Source organism: Corella eumyota, chromosome 5, assembly GCF_963082875.1.
Source record: "Corella eumyota chromosome 5, kaCorEumy4.1, whole genome shotgun sequence".
Lineage (NCBI taxonomy): Eukaryota > Metazoa > Chordata > Ascidiacea > Phlebobranchia > Corellidae > Corella > Corella eumyota.
Window position 1 is genome coordinate 6264658 of NC_137494.1, and position 27311 is coordinate 6291968.

A 27311-nucleotide genomic window follows, 5' to 3' on the forward strand; every position below is an offset into this window, starting at 1 on the left:
ATATTTATTCAACAATGAAATTTTTTCATATGTAATAGTAGAATTAAAATAAGTTCTAAGTAAATAAATAGCGTTTTAATAATAAATAGTTAATATTAACTTTCTAAGCATGAGTTTTAATGGACCTTTTAATTAATTCCACGTATTTTATTTTACAAACATTTACATAATTCATAAGGGTAATTTTGTTTACGTGATTTGACAAATGTAAAAAAATATGCATAAACTATTTGCATGTAAACAATTTTACGACCGAGCTTTAGCTTGTCATGTTTGACAAATAAGCATGTTGTTCAACTTAAAATCATGTTGCTAAATTTGGTATGATAAATAAACTGATATTTCATTTCCTTTGCAGCGCGTGCAATTCGTGTTTTATGATAAAATTGCAGTTGGCTTGTCAATATTTTTTGCGTCAGTAGATGAATAATGATTTATATAATAAATGCAGAAAGGTTCTTGCATAACTCTGCATCAAGTACTTTATTTATTAAATTTACTTAAAAAACCCTCACTTAATTTTTTGGAACTTAAAATGTGTAGATTTACAATAAGCAATACCCTTTTAACCTTTCGTATTAACATATTTGTTGTAATGAAAAAGGATTTCCACCAATACAATGTAATATTTGTGACAACCTGCGACACTTCGCTTGTTTATCGCAGCCAAATATGTGCCCAATTTTAAAGTCATCTTGTTAGATGATCACGGCGGCGAAAAAGTGAATCAAAACCACTTTTAAAATGGTAGATTCCACGTGACATAAATTTTCAATTAGGGTAAACAGCTCTTGTCAATGATGGCAATTAAGTAGTTTGTTTACACAATTTCACGTTCAGTTTGTTATTTTGATTAATAACTTCCTATTGGATTAAAAACAGAAACTGATTTATATTAATAATTATGGGGTTATGGTACAATTGCTGTTTAAGTTTCTTTTTGCCATTCCTTTAAGAACCGAAAGTTATTTTTTACCGCATATAAATAATCCTAAGGCCTTTTTAACAAAATCAAACAACAATTTCACTAAAAATGTGTTTAATATTTACTAAAAAGACATCTAATTTGGTTACACAGATAAACAAAAAGCCAATTAACTTTAACATTTAACAGTCTATCAAAATATAGAAGCAATTTAATAAAGTAGAAACAAAAATCAATTTTTAACCTAAAGAGTAAGAATTGCTGACAATTTTTTTGTAAAAATGATAACAAAAATACCTTGGTCAAAATAACCCAACAAAGTTTTAAAGAATATGTCAGCTATTAAATATTGTCATTGAACAGTAATGGATTTTAAGAAAAGGCCAGTGTGGATACTATATAGAACCCAAGAAGCTTTGTAAAAAAAAGATCAATAATGAAATTAAACAAAATACAGTAGTACGCAAAAAAGCGAGTGCAGGTACCAGTAAACAAGGTATCAAAAAAGCAGTGAAATATATAAACAACAAGCAAGTAAATAAAGTACAGCACACACAACACAACATTTAACAAAGCAATTCCAATTAAGTTTAATTGAATCGTTAAAAGCCTTAATTGACGTAATTAAATGTCAGGCATCTTTCTAGTAAATAAATTTAAAAATCTTGATTTGGAATGATTTTCAAACACAATAAAATTTTTAACGTTTTTAGATTTCAAATAAAATTAAACTAACTGAAGTGTTATTGAAATCTAAATACCACTTATAGAAACAAATTTTTACTAAGGAGTAATGCTGTTGTAAATTTATGAAGTGTGTATGTAAATAGGAAAAAAATAAATAACAGCATAAGACGAGCAACACAAAAAATAAATTTTGTAGTTTTCTCGGATAATAGATAAGAGAAAGAAATCTAGAGCAATGGCACAACTAGGTAGAGATTGTAGAATAGGATGTCGCAACGAGACAAAGTCGAAAAAAATTTAAAAACTTTTTTCTGAAAAAGCTCAAATTTTTTAGGAAAGCTTGTCAATCCATCCATAAAATGTTGCAGTTTATTCAAGATGCAGGAATGTTTTAATAGAAATGTCTAGGTTAAATCCATCCGTTGTCCTTAATCATGTGAATAAGCTCTATAATGAATTTTCCTTCCTTATACTTTTGACTTGTTTCGTATGCCCTTTCCTGTTTATGTAAATGTAATTTAATAAAACATAACAAAAAAAAAAATTCCATAATTTAAACAGCCCATACTAATTTTTTACAATCTTTTTTTAGTATATTTTAAAATGCTCACCAAAACCAACAAAATTCACAGGTGTTTTATAAAAAATATATGTCACATATTATTTACAAGAAATTAACTCACGTATTTCCAGCCCAACGTTGTCTTACAACATTTGCAGAAGATATCAGACACAGCATGCATTCCTGTTAGTAAAAGTCGCTCTTCAGGAGTTCCACTATCAACATTAACTCTGAAAATTTTTTAAATAAATTGTTGAGTATACCAATTAAATATATCAAACATAAAAATAATTGTAGTGTATAATATTGTATATGTTTACTTTAAACATGGTTTTAAGATCAATAAAAATGACTTACACATTGTTAAACAGGTATGCTCTTCCTTGGCTGCCTTGGAAAGACTAAAATAAAAAATTATTTAAATTTTTAATAAGTAGGTCTTAACAATTTGTTGTTAACTAACAAAGGCATTTACAGTAGTTGTATGTAAATAATTGACTTTCCTTTATCAATGTACATTTTAGTTTCGTAGGCCTGTTTGAATTAGTTTTTATAGCACAGTAAACATACAAAACAAAAGTGGAATTTTCTGTGCTATGTTTACCCGTGTTTAGTAGTCAGAAATGTTATTTATTTTTAGATACTTCTGTATTCCCCTTGTTCAATTGAGCTTATACATAAAAAATGAGCTTTATTTTAAATTCAAAACAACAAAAAATGACTGATACCACTTTATTTTAAAGACAATTATTATATATGACTAATTAACACAGCATGGTGTGATATTTAAATTAGTTGTCTTTGTAACATGAGATGCTTGGTTTAATTCTCATTTTTACTATGTCATAGGGCTTTCCAGTAAGATGTTATAAAAGATACCATATCCTGCGAACCAAAAACTATTTGCTTTGCTAAATATCGAACAATACATATCAATAAAATCCAAACCTTATGAAACAGAGTTAAGCAGACAAACCAAATCCCTGTTAAGGCTGTGAGGCTGAACTTACCACAAAAAAGAGTAAATTATATTAAATACAATTTTATATAATGTAGAATACCTTCGAGATTAAAGCAGCATGGCCAGCCAAGTGTGCTCTGCAATGAACACAGCTGTAAGTTCGATGACAATCTGAGCTAAGATAATCTTGAAATGTCTTCACCATTTTCAGCAACACATTTAAAACTATCAGATTGAAAATTTTCCTAAATTTCTGCAAGTAGTAATTTCACCTGTTAAAACAAAAGAATATATACAAAACAATATTCTTTAGAATTAAAATCAATGGATAGGTATGAGCTATTTAAATTGCACATAAGACAATTCTTTACCTGGTTTGTAATTTAGATATTTAATCATCAAAAATTTATATAATATATAAAATATACATATAAAAAAAATTTTTGAAACTGTTTTATGCTGTAATTTTAATATTATGGCAGTCATATTAAATCATAAACACTGTCTATAGCCATAATCAACAGGGTCTAAACAAAATGTAAAAGAGAGAGTAAGTAGTTTAACCGTTTCCTGCAGCCTATTTATTGTATAACTCTTTAAATAATAATTAGTTACAGTTATTGCTTATCACTTATCGACATAAGTTTCTTTAGATTTTCTTTTTAAAATTTACTTAACATTAAGGAACAACGTGCTAATTAACTAGATTAGCGGCTGAAATGTTATAGGTGTCTGTCGTCTAGTCAGCAAATCGTTTAGGCTTTTATTTACATCTGTTGATAAACTTAATATCTGAATATAGTTGCATGTTGTTCGACGCAATTAAAAAGAAGCCGTTCCTGTTGTTGTTTTTAGCGACTTTCCTACGTAAGCAGCGATGCCAATACTGACTAAGCTTTGTAAAAACTGTAATAATAACGTAAAACTCTTTGTTGTGCTGTGGAACTCTATTTACTTTTTAGCAAACGCGATTTACAATCACTACCTGTTTACGCACGAAAGTTTGTTTTGGCAGTTTGTGATGATTTTAGGATTTCTATGGTCGTTAATCTCTTTTGTCTAAAATCAAACTTTTACCCGAGCTGTAGAGTCGAAAACAAATCACATTTCTAGGCATATATGACGTAGACTTAATGTTTCCAGTTAGTTAAAAAGATATATAACAGCTTGTTAAAAGTAATTTTTTGAACTTAATTTCCAGAAATTAGATTTTAAATTAAACTTCTTGAATAAACAACGAAAACGACGTAGCCTATGGAAGAATTACAAAATTGCAAACAATTTTTTTTAAATAGAAAAGAAATTTAGTTTGGAAGTTCTTCTGGATGTCTTCTATCGTTTTTTTATCATCTATTTTAAACTTTTTTTATATTTTATCAAGGCAACAACCCCCTCTGGATGGCTTAAGTTCTGCTGAATGTCTAATATTTTTTTTTCATTGTTTATTTTAAACTTTTTTTTGTATTTTTGCTAGTCAACAATTCCTTCCTTATACTTGGTTATTTAAAAAGATAAATAAATTTGTGCAATGCAAAAAATCTTACCCCAAAACCAAATTACTCTTTGTTAACATCTGACCTTACCTCATCTACTATTCCCATACTTCCCAACCTACAAACATTCTGTTTACAAACCCTTAAAATACTTAAAACTTTCTATACACAAACCTATTTTAATTCTAAGTAAAGCAACATCAATAAAAACACTTTAAAGATGAATTTTATTTGAGACTATAAATAAAAATTTGAACAAAAATTCCTTAACGATCAATTTCCCCAAACACAACGTCCAAGGTACCTAAGATAAAAAAACACACATTAATAACATAAAATAAGTTAAAGGAACAAAGTTGTTATTGAATAAAAATAACTTCATAATTACCAATTAAAGCTACAACATCAGGTAACTGAAGTCCTGGTGCAACGTGTTCTAAAACTGCCTGTTTGCGAAAAAAAATTGTTGTAATATACGATAATAAATAATTAAAAATATATATATTTAATTATTTTTATATCGGTTTGAACATAAAAAACATTTTAGGTTAACGTAATATTACAAACACATTTGAAAAAATTAGTTAAAAGTTACCAAATGAGCAAATCCGGGTGCTTTTATTTTACATCTGTATGGTTTTCCAGTGCCATCTGATACCATATAAACTCCAAATTCACCCTACAAAAATACTTGTTGTATACTATACTAAAATGAGAAATAAAATCATAAAGTCCTAAATTTTTACCTTGGGTGCTTCAACAGCAGTGTAGGTGCTAACAGGAGGTACTTGATAACCCTCTGTAAACAGCTTGAAATGATGAATAACTGATTCCATTGAGTCCTGTGATAAAAACATAAAGTCTATAAAGTGGCTGTTTTAAATAATTTGAGCAGTTAAGGTATATGAAAAACATTTTTGGAAAATTTTTTTTCTTAAACTTAAAAATATTTACTATGTATTTATGAAAAAAAAAAAAAAAATAAAAAAAAATAGACAATAAATTTAATAAAAAAAAAAAAAAAAAAAAGACAATAAAAAAAAAATAGACAATAAATTGTTTTTGGGAAAAATGTATTTATGAGAAAAATAGACAATAAATTTGACCTTCATTTGTGCTCTTGAAGGTGGGGAGATTTTGTTGTCGTCCACTTTTATTTCTCCAGTCGGCATTTTATTTAAACATTGATGAATAATTCGGAGTGATTGTCTCATCTCTTCAACCCGACAAAGATATCTTAAAAAAAATTAATTATCAAGTTTTTTGTTTAACTTTATCACAAAAAATTATTTTTATTTTAACTTTAAAGATCTTACCTGTCATAAGTGTCACCTCTTGATCCAATAGGAACATCAAATTCCACTTGATCATAAGCATCGTAAGGTTGGGTTTTTCTCAAATCCCATTTTATTCCTGACCCTCTCAATACAACCCCACTTAAAACAAAAAAAATTATTTTTTTATTTGTAGAAATAATTTTATCTACTAAACAGTTTTTTAATATTAATTTAAAACAACCTTTTCTTACACTAAATCTTTCTAACAAAATCACATATACCTAACTTTTTTAAATACTTGAAATTTTTGGAAAAATTTTATTGAATTTAGGTTTTCTAAATGAACTTAGCAATTTTCTGTGATGTAGGAACCTATTTTTTAAATTAAAGCTAGTGAGGACATAAATTAATAAGAAATAAAGTTTACCACATTAACATAATATTCAACCAACATTGTAATTGAAATTTTGGTAAAATGTTTTGTAAATTTAAATCAACAGACCTGCAACCCCACTTGAGAGCTTGTTCTGCATTTATTAACCCAATATCAACTGTTCTTATTTTCCAAATCCGATTTTCGCTTAGCATCTAAAATTAACATTACAAATATGTAATAAGTTTTTAGATTTTAAACATAAATTATAATTATGAAAAATATTTGTATGACAAAAATTTTTAAAAGCCAAAATATTTTGTCAAATTACTAAAAAGATTTTTTTGCTTTGTAAACAAAAATTTTTAACATCCTGATATTTTTAAATATCATGTCTCCTAATTAAAAGTTTTAATTTTTAAATAAAATTTTAACCTACCTCTTCTAGCTCGTCAATTCTAGCAGAGAATCGAATTGCCCAATCATAAACATCATCTAATAATCCAAGTGGGAGATCTTGACTGACACCTCCTGGCCGAACATAAGCTGCGTGCATTCGTGCACCTGAAACACGCTCGTAAAATTCCATCATCTTAAAAAAAGAAATTTAACTTTGTAGTTAAATTAAAATTACACTATGGATATATAGTTTAAGTGCGTTTTTAAGCTAAGCTTTGCAAAACAAAAAAAATTGGGTTGTTTAATTCCCTATTAAGTAAAATAATTTAAGGCTACCAAGTATTTAATTATTTCGTATTTAATACTCTAACTAACCTAGTTTAAGGTACGTTAGTTGTCTTTTTTTTTTTTTTTTTTTTTTTTTTCTTTTTTAAATACTAAACATTTTATTAATACAAATGTCTGTGTACAAATGGAAATTAATAAATAAATCAAGATATTTTCTATAAAACTTTAGCAAAAGGACATAACTTGAATGTTTTTTACCTTTTCTCTTTCCTCCATGAGCCAGAAGAAGGGTGTCATTGCCCCAACATCCAAAGCATGGGTACATACTCCCATGATGTGGTTCAAAATACGTGTTTGTTCGGCAAAAAACACTAATAAAAAAAATTAAAACAATTCAAAAAATGCAATATTTAAAAGTTATCCGTAAATAAAATATTAAAGCCTATTGAAAACTTTTTCTGCACCAGCAAAACAACTTTACCCCTAAAGATATTAGGATTAATTTCCACTGACAGTATGTTCTTTGCTTATTAACTCAAAGGGCATATACCTAACACAAGTTTAAAAAAAATTAGAAATTAAGGATCCTTAAAGGAGAATTGAAATTCTAAACTGGGTCATAGTTATGCACAGAATAAAACTTAAATCGAAATATTCTAAACACAAAACCTCGAATCCACTGTGCTCTGGGTGGTGCAGTGATCCCAAGCATTCGTTCAACAGCAAGAGAAAAGCATTGCTCATTAACCATCATCGAAACATAATCCAGACGATCAAAATATGGTAGAGCCTAAAAATTTTTTGTTGATAATTTAAATATTATATTTTCAGAGTAAAATAGAAATGTGTTAGAAAAAAATGTCTAATAAAGGTTGTGTAAAATTATCATCAGTCCTTACAATAAAAATGCAAAAATACTTTTTTGTTATGAACAAATTTAAATTTAAAATTTTACCTGTGTGTATGTCTTGTATTCAATCAACTTTTCTGTCCCTCTATGCAACAAACCAATATGTGGATCAGCTCTAATGATAAACTGAAAAACATTATTTAAGATTAAAATTGTTGGCTTAATTTATGTAATCAAGATACTGACATAATATATACACATATTAACTTCTATAATGCAATTTTTATATTCTACCTCTCCAGACATTTCAAGAATTAAGCGAAGCACACCATGAGCAGCTGGATGTTGGGGGCCAAAGTTTAAAGTAAGTGTGTCTAACTTTGATTCTGGCCACAAGTCAAGATGTTTTGTTATATCTGGAACTAGTTTTAAAATAAGACAATTAATTAATTAATTTCGTTAGTAAATGTAGGAAGATAGAATAAACCTTTTATAAATTTATCAATAAATTGACAACACATCAGTTGATATGGTAGGGTAGGTATATTTTTGGGTGACATTTCCATACATCAACAAATTAAATTAAACAAATAGTGTCGTTAGAAAAAACTTACATATCTTGGATTTTAAACTTACATATTGAAATAAAGTCATTTCAAAACTTATGTTTAATGTATGAAATTTTATCAATAGCACCAATATTGTATAATATTTTTACAAACTAGTTCGCTATAACAGTAATTAAACAGTTACCATATCTGCTCCTTGGGTTTAGTTCAGCTGCTTCTATTGAAGTGGGGTATACCATTTCATATGCAGAAAATTGATTCATGTATTCGGCATTTGGCATCCATCTTGAGGCTTTCCTAGTGTAAAAAAATTTAAACATTAATACATTAGCTTACTAAACTAAATCAGTTTAAAAATTTGTTATTGGATTAACTAAGTAAGAGCCTTGAACTTGTTATCAAGTAATTAACTAACCTGGCACAGATTCCGATGGGTGAAACTAAATTGTTTTGAGGTTTGAGAACAATTTTACTGGCCAGAGAAAATTTTGAAATTATTCTAGCCATGTTAGCATTTGTTTAATTATTGCAAATAAAACATCTATAATAACAAAGTTTGTTTGTATAATTAGCACCAAATAATTATTTAATATATTTTCAATCTTTTTGTTATTTAATTAAAACCATTATTGATGAAGGTTCATTGGTTTAAAACTAGTGTGAATACGAGCCTGCTAAAATGACACATTTTTAACAAAAGACTATTGGGAGTTTTAAACAGAGTCGAAAATATTATTCCAATTTGTTGGGGAAAATGAATCAAACATATTTGGAACCTTTTGTCCACCCTTGAAATTGCTGGAACTTGGCTCTTTATAATTTGCAAATCTATTTTCAGCTTCTACATTCATTTCAGTACTTTCATTAGCGTTGTTTTGCTCAGTTTTACTTTGAAAGTTAAACAAACTCTCCGTAAGGGATTGACAAGTTTGATTATCACCTACACCGATACAAGAACTAAAATTTTGCGATATTTGTTTATTTTGTTCAGGTATATTTGTAGCTGCCAAAGTTACTTCTGTATCTGTAGAATTTTCACTAAATTTATTAACAGTTTTAGATTGAAGAAAGTCGTCAATACTATGTATTACTTTGTCCTCAACTTTCATAAAAGTGTTAAAATTGGCATCAATGCTATGTACTGCTTTTACGATGGCAAGTTTTTTGTATATTTTAGTTGAAAACTTATCAGAATTAAGGTGCAAGATTTTAAGGCATTGCCTAAGTGTTACCATTGATTTTTCATCCACATTTTCCAGGGTTTGGCCATATTGTTTGATCATCGTATTTATTATGTATGTGGCCCATTCTGCATAAGCATAATAGATGCATGGAATTCGAAAATCAACATGATTTTGTAACTTGATATTTAAGTCAAATAATTGCACAGATATAACCAATAAAAGTTTAGGAAAACAAGAATTTGTTTTAAAAATTTGAAAAATCGGTTTCCAGAATGAAATGCATGCATCGGTTAGCAGAAATGGTTTTAAGGAATTATTTTCAACTTCTGTTTCTTGTTTTGGTTGGTATGATAAATAATTTCCCTCTATGAAAATCTTGCATAGGTAATCAATAGAACCTGGGCACTTTAAAACTTTGGATGTTATTTTGTCTGCCGTATGATTAGCATGAATTTTTGCAGATAAGTTCCCATTCGAGACTTCATGTGAAAAACTGAAAAATAATTTAAGCAACTGCAAAAAGTCAGAGATATGTTCACTTTCGTCAACCTCTTCTACATCATTATTTTTTAATATCTCATTAGAAGTTTGAGTCTGATCAAGATTTTTATTGGGAGCTTGTGCCTTTTGCATTATCTGATATTGAAGATCCCAATGCTTTTGCTTGAGCCAATCAAGACCAAAGAGAACAGCCTTAGTTAACATGAGTTTAGATGGAAGTGGACCATGCGCCATGTCATGACGCAAATTAATAACCCATTCTGGAATGTTTAGTTCAATTCCAACCAAGTGAATAGGTCTCCGAATGCCTTTTAAACCCCGCTCTGTTATTAAACCCACAAATTGCATCACTGCAGATGCAAGCATTAATTTTTGTGCACTTTCCGACAAAGACATGTGTTTTACCCATGCTTCCATTAGCACAGAAGTTGCTTCTATAGCAACTGGAATCTTATCTGCAAAACGAATTCTCCAAACGTTTAGAATATCCAAGGCGTCAAGTTGCTCTTCTGGCGATTCATAAAATAATTTACTGTAAACTTCCATCCATTCTTGGTCATTAATCCATGCCACAACACGATACGCCATTGCAAGATTGTGGATTTTAAAAGTAAAATTGCCAGAATCAAAAACAAATACACTACAAAATTTTACAAAATTCAATTTACGACAATAACACGCTAATATGAAAGTGTAATGCAATTTAACATTAACCTAAACAGGTTTGTTACACTTGTTGACTTCTTTGAGGATAACTCAAAAATAAGATAAAAAAATTGCCACGCGGGTCGTAAGTGTTTAGAAATTGAAAAATTTTAAAAAAATATTTAAAAAAAAATAAAAAAATATTTATTGCAATGTATTATGGAATTCAAAGGATTGCAAGCTCAAGACTCAGAAATGCCACAAACTATTCACCCTTTTATAGTTCAAAAATGTCTAAATTGAACCATTTTCCAGTGCATATAAAAAAAAACTATTTAAGAAACTTTTCGACCCAAAACCTATCGTTGGTTTTATTAAATATGTCCCTAAGAATAATTTTATTTTTTTCAAAGATCATCATAATGGAGTGGACTTAAAGAAATAATTTTAAAATCACTGGTTGAGGTATGTAATAGAGATTGCATTGCGACTCAAATGTAACCAGAAACTTTGTAATAAAGCTATGTTAAGTGAAGTAAACCTGAAGCTAAAAAGAAAACTTAAAATGTTACACTATTACATTTACTTGTTTTAATTGGATGGTTATTAATTATTTTGCATAAAAAAATCCACATTATCAAAAAAAAATATTTTGGTTTTGCGACCTATTAACTTTAAAAAACTGGGTAATGAAAGTCTACTAAATCAGCTAAAATTAATGATTAAAATTATTTTTAAATAATAAACTAATTAATTCACGTGGTTTAATTTAAAAGTAATTATCAAAACGGCAGAAATATCCGTTTTATCAAAAAATAACATAAAAAACACAGATTGTAAGGCACAAAATTTTTATATATTACGATAAGCAATTTTTCTAATTGTAACTTGTTGATTTATTTAAAATGCAGGACAAAAAATTAGTCCACTAAGAATAATGGCAATATATCACTTATACTCTGCTAGCTGTAAAAGATAGTATGAGAAAGCACTCCCATAAATTTGCGCGCAGCAATAGGAATGACGACATGCCCTCACGTTAGCCTATATGTTATGTCATTTAAATTCCCCTTTAAATGTATTGAACTTGAATTAATATTTATTACCTAAATTCCCCACAAGCTGTTGATGTGCCTTTTGCTTTGCAACGATTATTTCCAAATCAACAATTGACATTAAGCCTTTGCGACAGATGCCTTGACGATACACTGGCAAATGTGGACGCTGCTCAAAAGGGATGATGCGAAACGCATCGCAATTTCATGGCGACTGTTATGGGCCATACGGCAAAACCAAATGCTTGCCTACATATTAATTTAAAAAGAAATAACTTACATATTCCAAGGCAAAGCAATTTGTTAGTTCTTTGAACATTGTTTCACACTCTAAAACGATTAATTAAACTTCAAACGCTGCAATTAGTTGCTTAAATATTTTGCAAATTGGAATATCAGGTTTGTATTGATATTGCATCTTAACAAAAATCATAAAACAAATATTACTAAACATAAAATTTAACTTTTTCAATTTACCATTTTTTATTCGAATGTAACTATAGGTAATAATGGTAAAACCCGATAGTTATCTGAAATAATATTTTAAGATAGTGCATAAGCAATAACGTAATTATTTAGTCAGCTCTTTAAAAAACGCCTTTCCCGATATAAAGTACTGTAGTTCAGGGGCAAAAATGTCAGTCACGCCTATAAAAAAGCGAAAACCAAAACAAACAAACCAATGCCAGAATTGCGGGAACCTTATGTGAAAAGGCCTCAAAGTTATACGCCGAGCCAGGTGTTCTTTTAAACTAAGTAACTAGTCGAGCTCGGCAAAGGTCAAATCTACTTTTTGACTTAGCTTTTCGTTTTTATCGCCTTGCTGTATAGTCGCCTAAGGAGAATACGTTCTCTGTTTTGACAAGTGTCAGCCTGGACGCCTCATTTGACGAATGATTGATGATACTCAGGTCACGGCGATTTCAGCTTCGCGCTTTATGACATGTTCTCGATTTAGTTCAGGGTTATACTAATGTTACCTCCCGGTAATGCTTTGTTTATAAAGTTATACGATTTAAATCTTCATAAGCAACAAACTGTATACCGTTGTGGGCGTTTTAACAAGAAGGAACTATTTGCGAAGCTTGCTTGAGCGAAATATTATTTGATAATATGTCGAAGCACTTTGCTTTTAACGACTTTTTAAATCTAACAATGCAAAACAAAATGGAGAAAAAATTATTTAGATAAATATAATATAGGTTCTAAAAATAAAACTGGGTCCGTATAAACATTTTCAATAAACACATTTTTTAAAATTGTTTTGTAAGTTGAAAACTTTAAAAGATTGCTTTGTGGCACAAACAGTTTTACATATCCGGACCACCAATGTATTTAAACGCTTTTTAAACATTGAAATCAAATGACTAATCCATGATGTAATATAAACATTAGTAATCATCAGGTGCTAGTTAACGTTAACTTTCCTTTTAAGTTACAAAATTGTTCCGAATTTTTGTTTAGCAAACTTTGCTAACATGCGAGCACTTAACAGCGATGATTTTAATGATTAAAATGCAGTTTCTATAATGAGAAAACACTATAAAAAATAAAAGCAAAATGAAAAAAATAATTTTATTTACAAAAAAATATGCAATTGAAATTAAAAAAAACAACTTAAAATTAGATTTAACTAAATACTTTAAAACAAACCAAAATAAATCATCCTATTATTTGCAACACAATTTATCAGAACAATTTTCGAAAACATTTCCTATAATTTGAAAATGCAGCAGAATTTAATGTAATTACCTAGTTCTTCTAATTCCATGTTTATTATGTTTTGTGGTAATCAAAAGTGCCAAAACAGAGCCAACATCCTATACGTGCACACTCCTATAGCGTGTCAGGGACTATGTTTGATTTGATTTTCAGATAAAGATAGTTTCTGGCGATGTACCGTTTAAGACAGTTCAATCAATGATGAAAGAGTTAGATGAGAAATAATACGCGATCGAATTTTTTTTTTCTTAATTTGTTTGAATATTTAATTTAAATTAGGTCTTTCAATATAAATGTGCTCTTTTAAAAGTGTTTTTGCTATTATTCTTATAATATTTTAAATAAAGTTATATATACTTTTTTTTCTTTGTAAAATCTAAGTGATAGGAACAAAGAATTTATAAACTATATTCAAATTTATTTTATAATATATAAAAAAAGAATGTTATTATATTTATGGTCAAATATTGTACAAAAATTTACCCGTATTACACAGCTTATATAAGTTTTCCTATACCATAACGCCAGGCAGCTGGGAAGGCCCAAATTTCATAATAAAAAATGGACGCCAGCGATTGAGCGATATCTGTACGCTCAATATTGGATGTGTAAACCAATTACACACCTGACACCTCGAGCTGTTTAACCACTATCAATTTTCTTCACAACGGCGGCCTGACAGAAACATATTAATAAAAACGAGCGAGTAAAATGTAGAAGTTAGTCCAACTTTCAGATTTTTAAAATCTTAATATTTTTTTGTGTAACAAATATTTTAGTTTATGTTAAATTTTTATTAGAGTTTATTACTATAGGATTTTTAGAAAATGGAAAAAAATGGTTACAGGTATTTTGAGGGTTTTAAATTTAACGCGTGTTATTATGTAGATTGGATATTTTTATATAGACTACGCTTAACAAAACAAAAAATAAAGCGTAAAACCATAATTTTTTATGCCAATTTTCCACGATAATATCATGTTAAATTTATTTGTTTTTTTTTAGTATACAAAACATATAGTAAAGTGTGTATTGGCAATATCTTTAATAAAAAATATTTATATATTTGTTTTTTAAATTTAAATTAATTTTTTAAATTTTAATTTTTGAAGTGTGTTACATAATACTAATTTATATCAATATTATTTTTAGCAGTTCAAAACTTTATGAATTTAAATTTAAAAAATAAATTAAAAGTTTTTTGCGCTCAAAAGTTTACATAATTATGAAAGAATTAAATAAATTTTATTCACAGCTTGACTTGAACAAAATCTTTATTATAATTTCACGTTTACTTTGCGATAATATTACGTGGATAGATGCTGATATTACTTTCAAACTTAATTCTTTGTTTAAAACTTTTGAATAATTAGGTTAAGCTTTCTTTTAAAGTAAAAAAACTTTTATTTGGAATTTTTTTAAACAAAGAAAAAATTAATTTTAATTTATTACATTATCTATTAAGATTTTTTGTTATCATTTAAAAAGAAAATAAATATTAAATAATATAGTGTTTTAGGTTTTTGTTAAACAAATTGTACAGTTAGTAATAAAAAAAGTAAACCTTTTTTGTTAAAAAACTTATTTTTTTAAATTGATATATTCTTTTTTTTCGCAATAATGATTGTAATAAGTTATATCTATATAAAACATTTAAAAAAATTATTTAAAATAAAGGATAAGTATAAGGGAATTAAATTTGAATTTGTATTTTATAATGTTTTTTTTTAAATTTGTATTTTATAATGTTAACATAATAGTAGGAAAAGTTTAAACATTTCAAGGTAAAAATATACAAGTTGTTCAAAATTAATTTTAAACAATAAAAATATGCAGTTGTTTAAAATTAATTTTAAACAATAAATCAACTAATTTAGCATATCGCTTACTCGGGATTACCCAAATTAATGTTTATTGCGCGTCTTGATTAAAACTTATCAAAATCATATTAGTTCAATTTTCGGTCAAGAAAGGGGTCATTAAAAGTTGATTGGACGCGCTGGTAAAACCGCACAAGCGTGTGCTCCATAAAATCGTTCTTCGGATTAGCGGAAACGACGATCCTTCAGTTTGCTTATTGTCGTTGAACGAAGTCGCGCAAGCAGTCGGTTAACGCTCGGTTAATCTTTACTTCGCGATGTCATCGGAGCATACTGATTAGCGTTTCAAATGCTCACTCGCTTAGCGCGTTAATTGACTTCCTAACCCCAGCGTTGCACAATGAAAAATCAATTGATTCGCGTGTACGTGTTCGAATCCTCGTTAAGGTTCTTCCGTTGCGCTTTTCAACGTTAATGTCATTTTTCATACGCGGAAATCTGTTCTGATTCCTTTACAGCTATGGTGTACCGTTTACATGGTCTAGTAGTTCACAATTGTAATGGAATAGACATATTTTATGATAATAGCAAGGTTATGATGCCCCAGCGTGAGATAATAGTCAAACGTCAATATTTTTTTTGTTTTGTCTAAAAGCTAACAAGAGCACCACCTTGTTAAATCAGCTTTAAAACAATAATCTTTTTGCTCTAATATGTCCGGACACGCACTTTGCGCTTGATTAATTGCAAAATCAAGATTAATGATTTGAAATATTTGCGATTACTTAAATGATTTGAAAGTTTAACAAGACAAGGTGATTTGTAAAAGGCTGTATATATATATTTTTAAGTAAATGTTGTTGGAAAAAAATGATGTTATGTAATATAAATGTAGTAAAAGCTGGTATTGCAAAGCGACTGCTGTATCTCATAGACAGCAAACTTCCAACTGTTTTCAGGCGCCGCTGCTTGCTGTTAAAACTTTTACTGACACGACTGGCAGGTCAAAGGTTGCCGTGAACACGAGCCTAAAATTCGCATGATCGCTGTTGTGAAATAAGACCTTTTCGAAACCTAATTAACTGTGGTAAAATACACAATGTGCGGCGACAAAACCCGTTATAAGCGAACAACAAGTTGCAATGCGCTTGCCTCCATTAAAAAATTACAGACCTCGTTTTTCTAATGAGTTTAAAAGATCGGGCTTAACGTTATATAAGTAAAGTATATAGATCCAAAGAACCCCGCAGAATGATCCTGTGTTCCAGTCGCCCGATAGTCTAATACGCGTGGAAGATGTCAATTGTATTAGTGTATCTCATTGGGGTATGAAATTAAGCATAAAGATTTTAATTCGCAACAACTTTGCGGACATAATGTCACAGTTTGTGAGCTCTTGTTTTAATCCGACCACGGCCTCACGTCAACAAAAAAGTTAATAAAGGAATCAAGTTTAAGTTATGTGAAATGGATTTGCTAGATCAGTGCGCTAATGCATTTAAAAGTAATAACTAAAATTACTATGACTGTAAATTGAAGAAATTAAAAACAAATTGAAATTTTTTTTTTAGGTTTTCCAATAATAAAATCGGTTGTTGCTTAACAATTTTTTTTATTTTTGGTAATTAATTTCTTTTTGTTAGTTTAAATACATTTAGTGCGGTTTTTAACAAAGACATTGTGAAATTGACATGATACAATCTTAGGTTTTTTAATAAAAAAATATTTGTATGGTTTCTAGATACTAGTGGTATACAAAAAGATTTTACAACACGATATATTTAAAAGCTAAAAAAATAGATTTACTATAGTTCATTGTACAAAGTTAAACAAAATGTTTGTATAAATCTCTATACTTAATTAATGGCATTTTTACTTAAAGAGTGCCTAAAAAATACATAAGTTTATGAAATTACTTTACTATTATTTAAAACCAAAACAGCACATTGAATCATTTTTATTAACATAATATTTCCTTATATTTTGGTCATTTTTTGTTTTTTTCTTGTATTGTGCCAAGCAAGTGATTCACTAATCACAATTAATTTTACAACATTGCACCTATGACGAATAAGACATTAAAACGAGGATTAAAAAGGCATCATTGTACGGTGTAAATTAACAAAAAGACATGCATAGCGCGCCTGTAATTTTTAAATGGCGAGGTAATTGATAATTACAACATCGTGGCAAAAACTGCCATTTTGTACGGTCCACCCTTTTGACATCGACGTTAATATACGAAGCACTGTTACATGGCACACGGCGTTTAGAAACTGAGGATTTTACTTTAAAAATTATTCAAACCTTTTAATGCAAGATATATATTGTCCAAAATATTCATGTTTTTTTAAAATCCACTGTTTTTTTTTCTGTGCTACTTTACTTTATTAGTTTAAATACACGATTTTTTTTATAATTTTATGTTGTTTCGGTAAATAAAACGGTTTAATAAAACAATTTTATGTTGTCTTTTGTAAGCTTTTAAAAAAAAATTGTAATTTTGTCCAATTTTTTTATGATTAATTATTGTAAGCTGTAAACTAGCTTTTTCCAATTAGGCGAAACGCAATAAAAACTTATACTCAAGCAATTTTCCGTTTAACCAGCATTCGATCAGACGCGTGTGACATTAACCGGGCAATTGACAAGTTATTGTTTTTCTAATCAGCCTTATTTGCCGCCAAAAACCCAGCAAGACACGAAGCAGGGCACGCGGCCCAGGAACAGCAAGCAATTCTCTTGTAAGAAAGACCGAGAGAGAAAAAAAAATTTCGCCGATCGTGCTATCGAGTCGGAATTTGCTTTTTTTCCTCGCGGTCTTCAAGTCGTTTGCGCTCTTAAAGACCTCACATTTAGATAAACTGGATGTATTTATTGTCAGTCTAAAAAATGCCAAGCAAAGCCCAATATCGGGTTGCTGATGTATAGATAGGAGTTTTTTTACCGAACGGAACACTAGAATTTCACAGTTTAATATTCATTTTTTTATACGGGGTGTTAGATTTTTATTAGCTCGCGTGGCAATGGTGTGGAAAGGGATTAGCTACGGTTAATTTTTATAGATTTCTTAATAATTCGATCGTAAATATTAAACTTAGATTTTTATATTTTTGATGTCTTTACATAATTTTACTTAAAAATATCAGACAATTACTTAAAAATATCAGACCAGAAGTTAGTAAGCGTTCATATTTTATTTTTTATTAAGAGTTTTATGTATAATTTTATACGAAATATAGGATTGTATTTAATAAAATTAAAAACTAATATTCATATAAATAGTAAAATTATATAGCAAATCTGCTGTGCAATTTTAGTATCGTTTAGATATTTTTGAGTTTGTTGAAATTTAATACTTAGAGGTATGCAAACAGAGTTAATACGTAAAATTTTATAAAAAACCCAAAAAATAATGTTCAATTCACTATTTAATTATTGTAAGATTAAACAAAATTAAATTTGTTATTTAAACCTTTAAAAAAAGTTTTATTTTTCATTTACTTTATAAATGCAGTACGAAAGTAAAATTTCGTCTCGGAGATTTTTGTCCGCCATTTTGAATTTCGATCAATCGATATACGGTCAAATGTTTAAACTTAATTTTAAACGATAATACTTATTCAAAATCGCATGTCTTTTAATTAATAAACAAGTTTTAATGATTGGTTTCATTTTAAGGCTTAAATTTTTACTAGAAAATTGCAAATATTTAGTTTTAAGTACTCTGGAAACATGATGCATCATTCTGCTTCCAATTTTCGGCCAACATTTCCATTAGAAGGTATTTATTTTTATCTTTAATTAAAAAAAATAAAATTAATAATATTTAAAATATGTTAAACATGCCTTAAATTTAGATGAATGTTTATTTGTTGAGATGATTAATGTTACATTGTGTTTAAGTTTATAATCGGATTAGTATTTAAAGTACGGCGTAAGTAATGTCTTAATCACGAATCCTTTATAGATTTATGTTGTATTTAAAGAAAATTACGCAAACATTAACGCAAAATTTTAAACCATATAACGTGTTGTGATATTATTATATATATTGATATTAGTTGGGGTAACAAACCAATGGTGTTTAAGTGTATATTGACCTATAAGAAAAAGACCTAAAATATGCAAGTACAAGTTTGGCAAATCTTACACGCGTCAGTTAACCTTACAGACAAAATCAATTTTATGATGTTGTTTCCCACCAAAACTTAATAGCCCCCTTAATAAAGTTATTCGAATCACTATCATAGTTCCAGACGTGAGAAAACTCAAATATGAAATCTCGCTCATTAAATTCCGATTACACTTGCTTTGTTTTAATCTTGTTCCAATTGTTCGCACTTCTCTCCGCCCCGGTTGCGTCGTTTAATTACTGGTAGACTTTGTTATAGGAGAGCAACGGACAAAGCACAACCTCCAGACTTTGCCGAAATAATGAAAACCCGAATGCATTGTGTTGAGGCTAATTTACGAAATGCAATTCTGCATTGTAAGTCGTGGGAATCCAGCAAAACAATGCATCTTTAAACTTTATGGCGTTTATGATAAGGAATATCGAATAATGATATCTAAACATGTTTTAATTCAAAAAATTTGCTTATTCATTTACTTGAATTTATATCAATCAACGACCCCGCTAGGACAGCTGTCCCAAACGTTTTTGTTTGTCCGTTTTTGTAAACATTTCAGCGGGCGATCTACCGTTTTATTTTTCGACGAGGATTTAAAAGGCGTTAAGACATCGAACTGTCATAACTTTTGGCAAAAATAACAATGGTGTTTGTAATGTTTGTAAATAGAATGTCACAGGTGCACTAAACGGCTCGTACAACTTTTATTAAATACTTTTCGCGGTCAGTCATCAGTTACGGCGCTAATATGCTTATGGTGTAAGTGGCTATAATTGTTATAAGAGCCTTTAAATTTGTTTAATTGTAATATACAGTTTAATATGCTTAACTTTTTACCTTCAATAAGAAAAAAATTACAAGGTGTTGTCGAATGTGTAAAATGTGTTAATTAATTTTTTTTTCAGGCCAAGGTCGTGTTAACCAGCTTGGTGGTATGTTTATAAATGGCCGTCCCCTGCCTAACCACATTCGCCACAAAATTGTTGAGATGGCAGCCCACGGTGTACGTCCATGTGTGATTAGTCGTCAGCTAAGGGTCTCACATGGATGTGTTAGCAAAATACTTTGCAGGTTTGTCAACTTTTATCGAATACAGAAAAATATATAACTATAAAACAAAACTAACCCAACAAGAAATAATAAAGCAAAGATATCTCTTATACTGGATTTATTAAAATATAATTTGATATAGACATTATCTTTACCTTTAAAGATTAATTTTGATGGTTTACAGGTATCAGGAAACTGGATCCATCAAGCCAGGAGCAATAGGTGGCAGCAAACCAAAAGTAGCAATGGTAGATGTCGACAACAAAATCGAAGAATACAAAAAGGAAAACGCAGGAATTTTCAGCTGGGAGATTAGGGAAAAGCTTATTAAGGTGATTTGAACTTTTATCGTCGAATTATTGCATAAGAATTTTGCAAAGTTAAAATTTAATTTTGTATTAATGTGTAATAAAAGAGAAATATTTAAATTTAATATGGCATTATAGGTAAACTAATTCGTATTTGTTTTTTATAGGAGGGAATTTGTGACCGAAGTAATGTGCCCACAGTAAGCTCCATCAGTAGGATTTTACGAGCTAAAGGGTGTGACGTAGACAATGAAATTGAAAACGCAGAAGCAGGTTTGTTACAAAACAATAATATAAAGATTTATTTTCTTTACACCAAAAAATTAAAAAAGCATGTACGATTTACAAAAGTCATAGGTGGCCTTATGTATTTAAAAAAAAAAAACGTTTTCCAGTTGTTTAGTATTGGTTATAACCTTCTATATTAAGTTATTTTTCACAACTGTCATTCCACTGCGAAGATTGAAAAGTATGTTCATTCTAATCTCACATAAAACCACACATGATCAACTCAAGATAAACGTTGTTTTCTATATGACAGAGCGAGTGTCGCACAGAGTCTATATTAGACGTCACGCTGTTAAGGTTGGCCTAGGTCGGCCTATAATAATTTCCAAGTTGGTGTATTAATGTAGAATATGCCTCAGCCTAAAAGGCCAAACAGAATTACTGTTAGTTCGAATCAAGCGTTCTCTTTATCCCAACTTTTTCGTCTGATTAAACATTTTTCAAATTGCCAGGCTAATGGAGTTTAACTTGGCCTTGAGAGGCAAAACATACGCTTGGGAATATTACGTTATTGTTGCAATTTTATATTTCATGCGAGCATCTCTGGGCCAGCGCCTTTGTTTTTTCTCGAAAACACATTTTCGGCATATGGAAACGATTACAGTGCTGGAAGGTATTTTTACCGCCGATTTTACGCCAGTTTTCCGCTCCTTCTGCCTAAGCCAGGACCTTATCTCGTACCACAAGCTACCGTTGGCATGAGCGTGCATTTTCGAGTCCTTATAAAACTCTAATAATCAAGATAGACATAATCTACACTACACCTTGATTGATATTAGACGTTTGATAAAAACCAAAATATAACTAGTAAAATGGCAAATTTACCGCAAAGAAAAATTAAAAAATCATTTTTACTGGAAACGTTGTTACAATTTCACAAGACAAATTACAAAATAAAAAAGATTTGACAGGAAACCGCGATGTAATATTGTTTTAACTTTTTACACAATCCAAGAGTTAGCCTGTTTAAAAACACCTGTTTAATTTTTAAGTCAGCGTCGACCCCTAAGGCCAAGCAATAATTTAGGGAAGCCATTTTGTTAGCTGCTCGTATTTTTATTGTCACACAAATATATGAAAAAATACACCCTAAACAAATAAATTAAGCCTTATGTTACAGTCGTATAGAAGCACTAAGTCATTAGGCTAAATCGTACTATGTACAAAATAAGGGAGATTAAGTATTCCAAAGCTATACACACAGTTTTAAAATGTTACTCTACAAAATATTAAGTCTAAAATCCCCCACAACATTTGTAAGATGGTTGTCGCATTAAACGACCGCCCATCGAGCCGTCAGTGCGAAAAGAACAATGTGTTTTCTATATTCAGTAGGAACAACACCATGATTCACGTACTACACCGCTGCGTGGTGCCTTTTAAAGTTAAGACGTTACTTTGGGCGATAGCTATTTTAATATCAACACAATAAATGTTGCATAAAAACAAAAAAATTCAATATGAAGTATTTGCGATTTTATACACGATTTTGGAATAATTGGCAAGTACTATTGACCATTTGTTTATATGATTTGTTATTTTTCAGGGTGGCATCTTGTTTTGCCTTATACAAATTTAAGATTTGTGCTATCAAACATTTACGGCATTTTCTCCCAAACCGACGCATTTTATTTTGTAAAGTGCCCTCGTAATAGGTCGATATAATTATATCACATTTCCCTGTAATGTACGTAGACGATGCAACAACATGTCTTGCTTTGATAATAAACTTACAGTGATTGTCCTGCGATATTTACTAAATACAGCTTACAACAAGCCGAGTTGTGTTTATATATATTAGGTTGTCCTAATCTTTATTTGTCGTTTGTAGGTGGCTGGCTAAGTTAATGTTTTTATGTTAGTGCGGTTAAGAGAAAAGCCTAGGGCGAAATTTTGCCTCGGCCTAATTTCCTATCCGATGAAATTTACGACTAAAACTTAGGGTAGTTAAAATACGAATAACCGCTTATTTAAAACGCGAATTGGGCAAAGGAAAAGTTGTCATATTAAATGTATATAAAATAAACTTAGAGTTTGTTTTATTCATCTAATTGTTAAGATTTTTTTTTATAAATAGCATAACGAAAACTTTGCCATTTTCAACAAAATTTAAATTTTTATTTTTTTTCCAGAAAAATTATCCTCTTCTGGTTGCGACCAAAACGATGGAGATCTCTCAGACTGCGAATCGGAGCCTGATCTTCCGTTGAAGAGGAAGCAAAGAAGAAGCAGAACGACCTTTAGTGCGGAGCAATTGGACGAGTTGGAAAGGTGTTTTGAGAGGACGCATTATCCGGATATTTACACAAGAGAAGAGCTAGCCCAGCGAACGAAGCTTACTGAAGCCAGAGTTCAGGTAAAAATAAAAAAAATTAAAAATGAGGTGATAAAAAATAAAATTATTAAAATCTGAACTAAAACTTTAAAACTAAACTTATTTATTTAAATATTTCTATTACTGAAAATTAAAATTATCAGACTTGTAACAAGCGTTTAGTGGTTAAGATTTTATAGGATCACAATTTTTTAAAATGACTATCCATCTTTTAAATTAGTTATTAATGTATACAAATTAAGCGTGACTAACGTTAGGAGCGGCAACTGCAAGACTGTAAGACATGTATGTATGGATTAGCGAGTAATGTAGGCAATAACAAATATATACAGAAATTCGTATTTTTTATCTGTAAATAACTAATGATACACTTTATAGTCATTCATTTGTTATTAAATTATGCATTAGCAGTTAGTAACTCGGGAGTTTTTATATTAGTTTAACTATACCAATTCAAAAACGCTCGTTAATTTTGTTTTGGCCCGCGGGTTCAACAAGCTATTAATCATAGTTACGTCCAAGCCATAGTTTTTCGCACCTTTTCGAAACCTAATCGTAGCGACATTCAACTATAAACTGCTTAAATTGTAATTGGATTTACGTCTAGGCCTATACAATGCTTACACTTCGGTTAGTATTAACATTAAGTTTATGTTGCTGTTTGTGCATTAGTATAACATCCATTTTTCCTCAAAGCACATTTACGATATTCTGTAATATAATCAAAACTGTTTTCTTGAATTTGATTGTGTCTCGTCTTAGCACAGGCGTAATGACTATTTAAATAATTAAACACAATATTTTTAAATAAAGGGGCATTTGTAGGTGGCATTTATGGTCTTTAGCTTAATTACTTACACAATACCAGTCTTTATAGCTCGACAAAGGCCAAATTGCGAAGCAGACTGCGGTTTAGGCCACGTGTTTGTGTACCCTAATGGATAACAGGCTATAAACAACAAACAAGCGTTTAGGCACCAGTTGGTTTGCACACGTACTGCAAAACCACATCAAATAATTTAAAGTGTTACATAATAAAGTGGGAATTACATTTTTTATGTAAACATGTTGTGTGAGTACACAAATTACATCTTTGCTATACACTAGAAAGGCATTAGCTAAATCCTTCTTCCGTTTTCCAATAAATAAGATGTAATCACAAAAATTTAACCTTGGTTCAAAATTCTATCAATAAAGGGAAACTAAATCTACACATACAGTTGCTCATATAAATAAGCGATAAGCCAGACACATTTCCGATCACCGAAAAATTTGCTGTTAAAAGCCACAAGTAATAGTGATTGATCATGCAAACTCCCATTATATTTTTTGACCACCTGGCCAACGTTGATATAAATATATATTACAATGCACTTACCCGGTCATGATATATTTATTTGCTATGTTCAAGTCAAAATTTGAAGATGTAGTCAGCATATTTCTAATACTCAATTGCAAAATTTGTTTTGATATGGGTGCTGTAGATATTAAAATATGTAAAATCTCTGCTAATGACACCAACACAAAATAAACCAGGTTAAAATAATGTGTACAATTGTTAATAACATCTGTTCTAACAATAAATAATTTATCAAAACAAAATTTTCTCTATTTTAGGTTTGGTTTAGTAACCGTCGAGCAAGATGGAGAAAACAAATGTCCGCACAGCAATTTCATGCACTACCTGCCCATCATCTTTCACCCCATCTCGGATACCCCCATGGCATGGCTGGGGCTGTGGCTATGACCCCTACTGGAGGTCATGGGTATGTGCTACACACAGCTGGGTCACACCACGCGCTTTCGATGCATGATTCGTTTTCACACAACTCGACACAACAAGGTAAGATCGTCACTTTATTTTCATTAACTTTTTTTATAATCCTTTTGTGAGGCCTAGATTACCTTCTAGTCTTTAGATTAGAAGACAATGGACTACTTACTCACAAGTTTTAATTACTGTCAATAATTTAAATATTACATCTTACCCTAGATACAAATTCTCTTCCCCACCCTCAAGCTCCTATGCTTTCGCCTCCAACACACCATACCAACCAAGCAATGCGTTACGATGGCGGTAATGCTTTAAATCAAAACGCAGCAGCAGCGTACGAGTTGATGGGAGCATCGGCAGCTGCTGCCGCGGCTGCGGCAAGGTACAGTCAATATCCATCGGCTGCAACTTTTGGAGAAGCGTACCCAATTCATTCTTACCACAGACCCACTCCGTCGTCCGGTAGCTCTGTAAGTAAAAGTATTCGATTTTTTGCCATTTTAAAACACTGTAACTTTCACTTACCTACTTCGAAGCAATATTTGGATTTGTGGAGGTCTGTCTTATTTTCTGACTATATTCGCAGCAACTTATATTAATGAGTTACGTTACATTTTAGATATTCGGTCTGCCAGTTGCACTAACTTCAAGTAACGGTAGTACAGTGGGTGACATGGGACAATCTCCTATGAACACATCCCCCAACGAGACTTCGTCTCCATCAGCCGTTCATAACCGCCAACAACATTTCTCGTTGTCCTATTTACACCACCACCAAACTGCTGCTCACCACCACGAGAGCCAATCCAACTCGGTTCACCATCACCATGGTAAAACCGCTTCAGAACCACATCCTTCTTTGTCACCGATTTCAAACACAGACACCAAGGCAGCCACTGGTAAGAATCCCAACAATAGATATATTTAAATCTTTAAAAAAACGTATATAAATTGTTTTGTAGTAAAGATAAGCGTTAGGTATATACCTTATTGTTAACCTTGCCTAAACAATAGGCAAAAGAAGAGCCGATACAGTATTGATGAAATTGTATATTTTTTTTGAAATTGTATAATTTTCAGTAATTTATATATATCTTAAAGCCCAAAACATAAATATAGCCTAAATTTAATTCTTATACATAAACATACCTTTTTTATAGTTTTGGAAACTCATAATTATCCTCGCCATCCATCAACCCATATACCATCAGCGACAGCGCATCCTGTTGGAAGTAGTTTACTACATAAGGATCAGCAGACGACAATATTTTCCTCACAAAATCAGCCGTCTTTAGCACAACCTTCTGTTCCAGCATATGGAAATTCGAATGGCTCTGGATTTATTCAAAGGTCTTCTGAATTAAATTCGACTTCGTCTGTATCGTCACAACAGCATTACCAGTCCTGTCAGTACACCCCATACGAGCAAAGTTAGTAATAAAACCTTAAACTAGTTAACCTATACTTTTAGTTCACCTATATAATTATACAGTCGAATTGGTTATTTTTTTGTCACAAATAAGAATATATAAACATATAACACAAAGAATACAACACATTGGGATTGCTATTCTTAGTTTTAACTTATATTACTTATTGTTTATTTTTTAGGTGCTGGAGAGTACGACAATTCTGACATAACAGCCTTGCGAATCAAATCTAGAGAACATGCCGTGGCACTTGGCCTAATTCCAGTAAGTGGAAGGCCTAGTGTACAACATGCTTACTAATTTCATTTTTACTTTATATGTTTTGTATTTTTTAAACTAACACTGCCTTTTATGTATATATAAGATTTTATTACCGAACTTGCCAAATGAATATGGCAAAGTAATAGTTATTAAATTGTGAAAATTAAACTAGTTCGAATACGTGTTTTGCTACTATATTTATAAAGCGGACTAAGTATGATTTACGCTTTAGATGTCTTGAATTTTGACGTGTTGTTTTTTTTGTAATTTGTATTTTTAACTTTTAATAAAATCTGGTATTTCTAACACCATGTCTTATTTTAAGCTATAAGAGTAATGCTATAGTTTGTAATGAACATTTGTCCTTTAACTTTACGGATCATGCTTAATAACGGTTTTCAAACGTACATATGATCCGACT

At 30.2% G+C, this 27311-nt stretch overlaps 4 protein-coding genes across 4 annotated transcripts; 1 reads left to right on the top strand and 3 right to left on the bottom strand.

The window, feature by feature from the left end:
* Positions 1-1022: 1022 nt before the first annotated feature.
* LOC145752105 (protein yippee-like 1) lies at positions 1023-3635 on the bottom strand. The gene is made up of 5 exons (XM_082568320.1): positions 3507-3635; positions 3236-3407; positions 2532-2575; positions 2296-2404; positions 1023-2111 (listed from the first exon to the last, which is right to left on the bottom strand). Exons 2-5 carry the CDS (start codon positions 3338-3340, stop codon positions 2022-2024), a joined length of 348 nt encoding a protein of 115 aa, XP_082424446.1. The 5' UTR covers positions 3341-3407; positions 3507-3635; the 3' UTR covers positions 1023-2021.
* Positions 3636-4838: 1203 nt separating this feature from the next.
* LOC145753770 (NADH-ubiquinone oxidoreductase 49 kDa subunit-like) lies at positions 4839-8946 on the bottom strand. Its single transcript, XM_082570217.1, has 14 exons — positions 8800-8946; positions 8569-8681; positions 8110-8237; positions 7921-8001; positions 7635-7755; positions 7224-7336; positions 6718-6870; positions 6408-6493; positions 5945-6064; positions 5735-5864; positions 5375-5470; positions 5224-5307; positions 5017-5074; positions 4839-4932 (listed from the first exon to the last, which is right to left on the bottom strand). Exons 1-14 carry the CDS (start codon positions 8889-8891, stop codon positions 4895-4897), a joined length of 1413 nt encoding a protein of 470 aa, XP_082426343.1. The 5' UTR covers positions 8892-8946; the 3' UTR covers positions 4839-4894.
* Positions 8947-9091: 145 nt separating this feature from the next.
* On the bottom strand, positions 9092-10783 carry LOC145753768 (uncharacterized). Its single transcript, XM_082570216.1, has one exon. The coding sequence runs from the start codon at positions 10655-10657 to the stop codon at positions 9098-9100; it is 1560 nt and encodes a 519-aa protein (XP_082426342.1). The 5' UTR covers positions 10658-10783; the 3' UTR covers positions 9092-9097.
* An 8266-nt stretch (positions 10784-19049) lies between these two features.
* Positions 19050-26994, top strand: LOC145752135 (uncharacterized). The gene is made up of 10 exons (XM_082568350.1): positions 19050-19095; positions 20350-20515; positions 20679-20826; positions 20970-21075; positions 23223-23446; positions 25043-25268; positions 25419-25669; positions 25819-26098; positions 26360-26629; positions 26811-26994. The coding sequence occupies exons 1-10, from the start codon at positions 19050-19052 to the stop codon at positions 26927-26929; spliced, it is 1836 nt and encodes a 611-aa protein (XP_082424476.1). The 3' UTR covers positions 26930-26994.
* Positions 26995-27311: the final 317 nt, after the last annotated feature.

What these genes read in the sequence shown, in the direction of transcription:
- LOC145752135 (XM_082568350.1), top strand. Translation starts at nt 19,050, where the DNA reads ATGCATCATTCTGCTTCCAATTTTCGGCCAACATTTCCATTAGAAG. An exon ending in GTTAGCAAAATACTTTGCAG is followed by an intron (nt 20,516 to 20,678) that starts GTTTGTCAACTT and finishes GATGGTTTACAG; the next exon opens with GTATCAGGAAACTGGATCCA. An exon ending in CTCCGTCGTCCGGTAGCTCT is followed by an intron (nt 25,670 to 25,818) that starts GTAAGTAAAAGT and finishes GTTACATTTTAG; the next exon opens with ATATTCGGTCTGCCAGTTGC.
- LOC145753768 (XM_082570216.1), bottom strand. Translation starts at nt 10,657, where the DNA reads ATGGCGTATCGTGTTGTGGCATGGATTAATGACCAAGAATGGATGGAA.
- LOC145753770 (XM_082570217.1), bottom strand. Translation starts at nt 8,891, where the DNA reads ATGGCTAGAATAATTTCAAAATTTTCTCTGGCCAGTAAAATTGTTCTC. An exon ending in AATACAAGACATACACACAG is followed by an intron (nt 7,756 to 7,920) that starts GTAAAATTTTAA and finishes AAAAATTTTTAG; the next exon opens with GCTCTACCATATTTTGATCG. An exon ending in GAATTGACGAGCTAGAAGAG is followed by an intron (nt 6,494 to 6,717) that starts GTAGGTTAAAAT and finishes TGTTAATTTTAG; the next exon opens with ATGCTAAGCGAAAATCGGAT.
- LOC145752105 (XM_082568320.1), bottom strand. Translation starts at nt 3,340, where the DNA reads ATGGTGAAGACATTTCAAGATTATCTTAGCTCAGATTGTCATCGAACT. An exon ending in GCATACCTGTTTAACAATGT is followed by an intron (nt 2,405 to 2,531) that starts GTAAGTCATTTT and finishes AAAAATTTTCAG; the next exon opens with AGTTAATGTTGATAGTGGAA. An exon ending in CAACGTTGGGCTGGAAATAC is followed by an intron (nt 2,112 to 2,295) that starts GTGAGTTAATTT and finishes TTACATAAACAG; the next exon opens with GAAAGGGCATACGAAACAAG.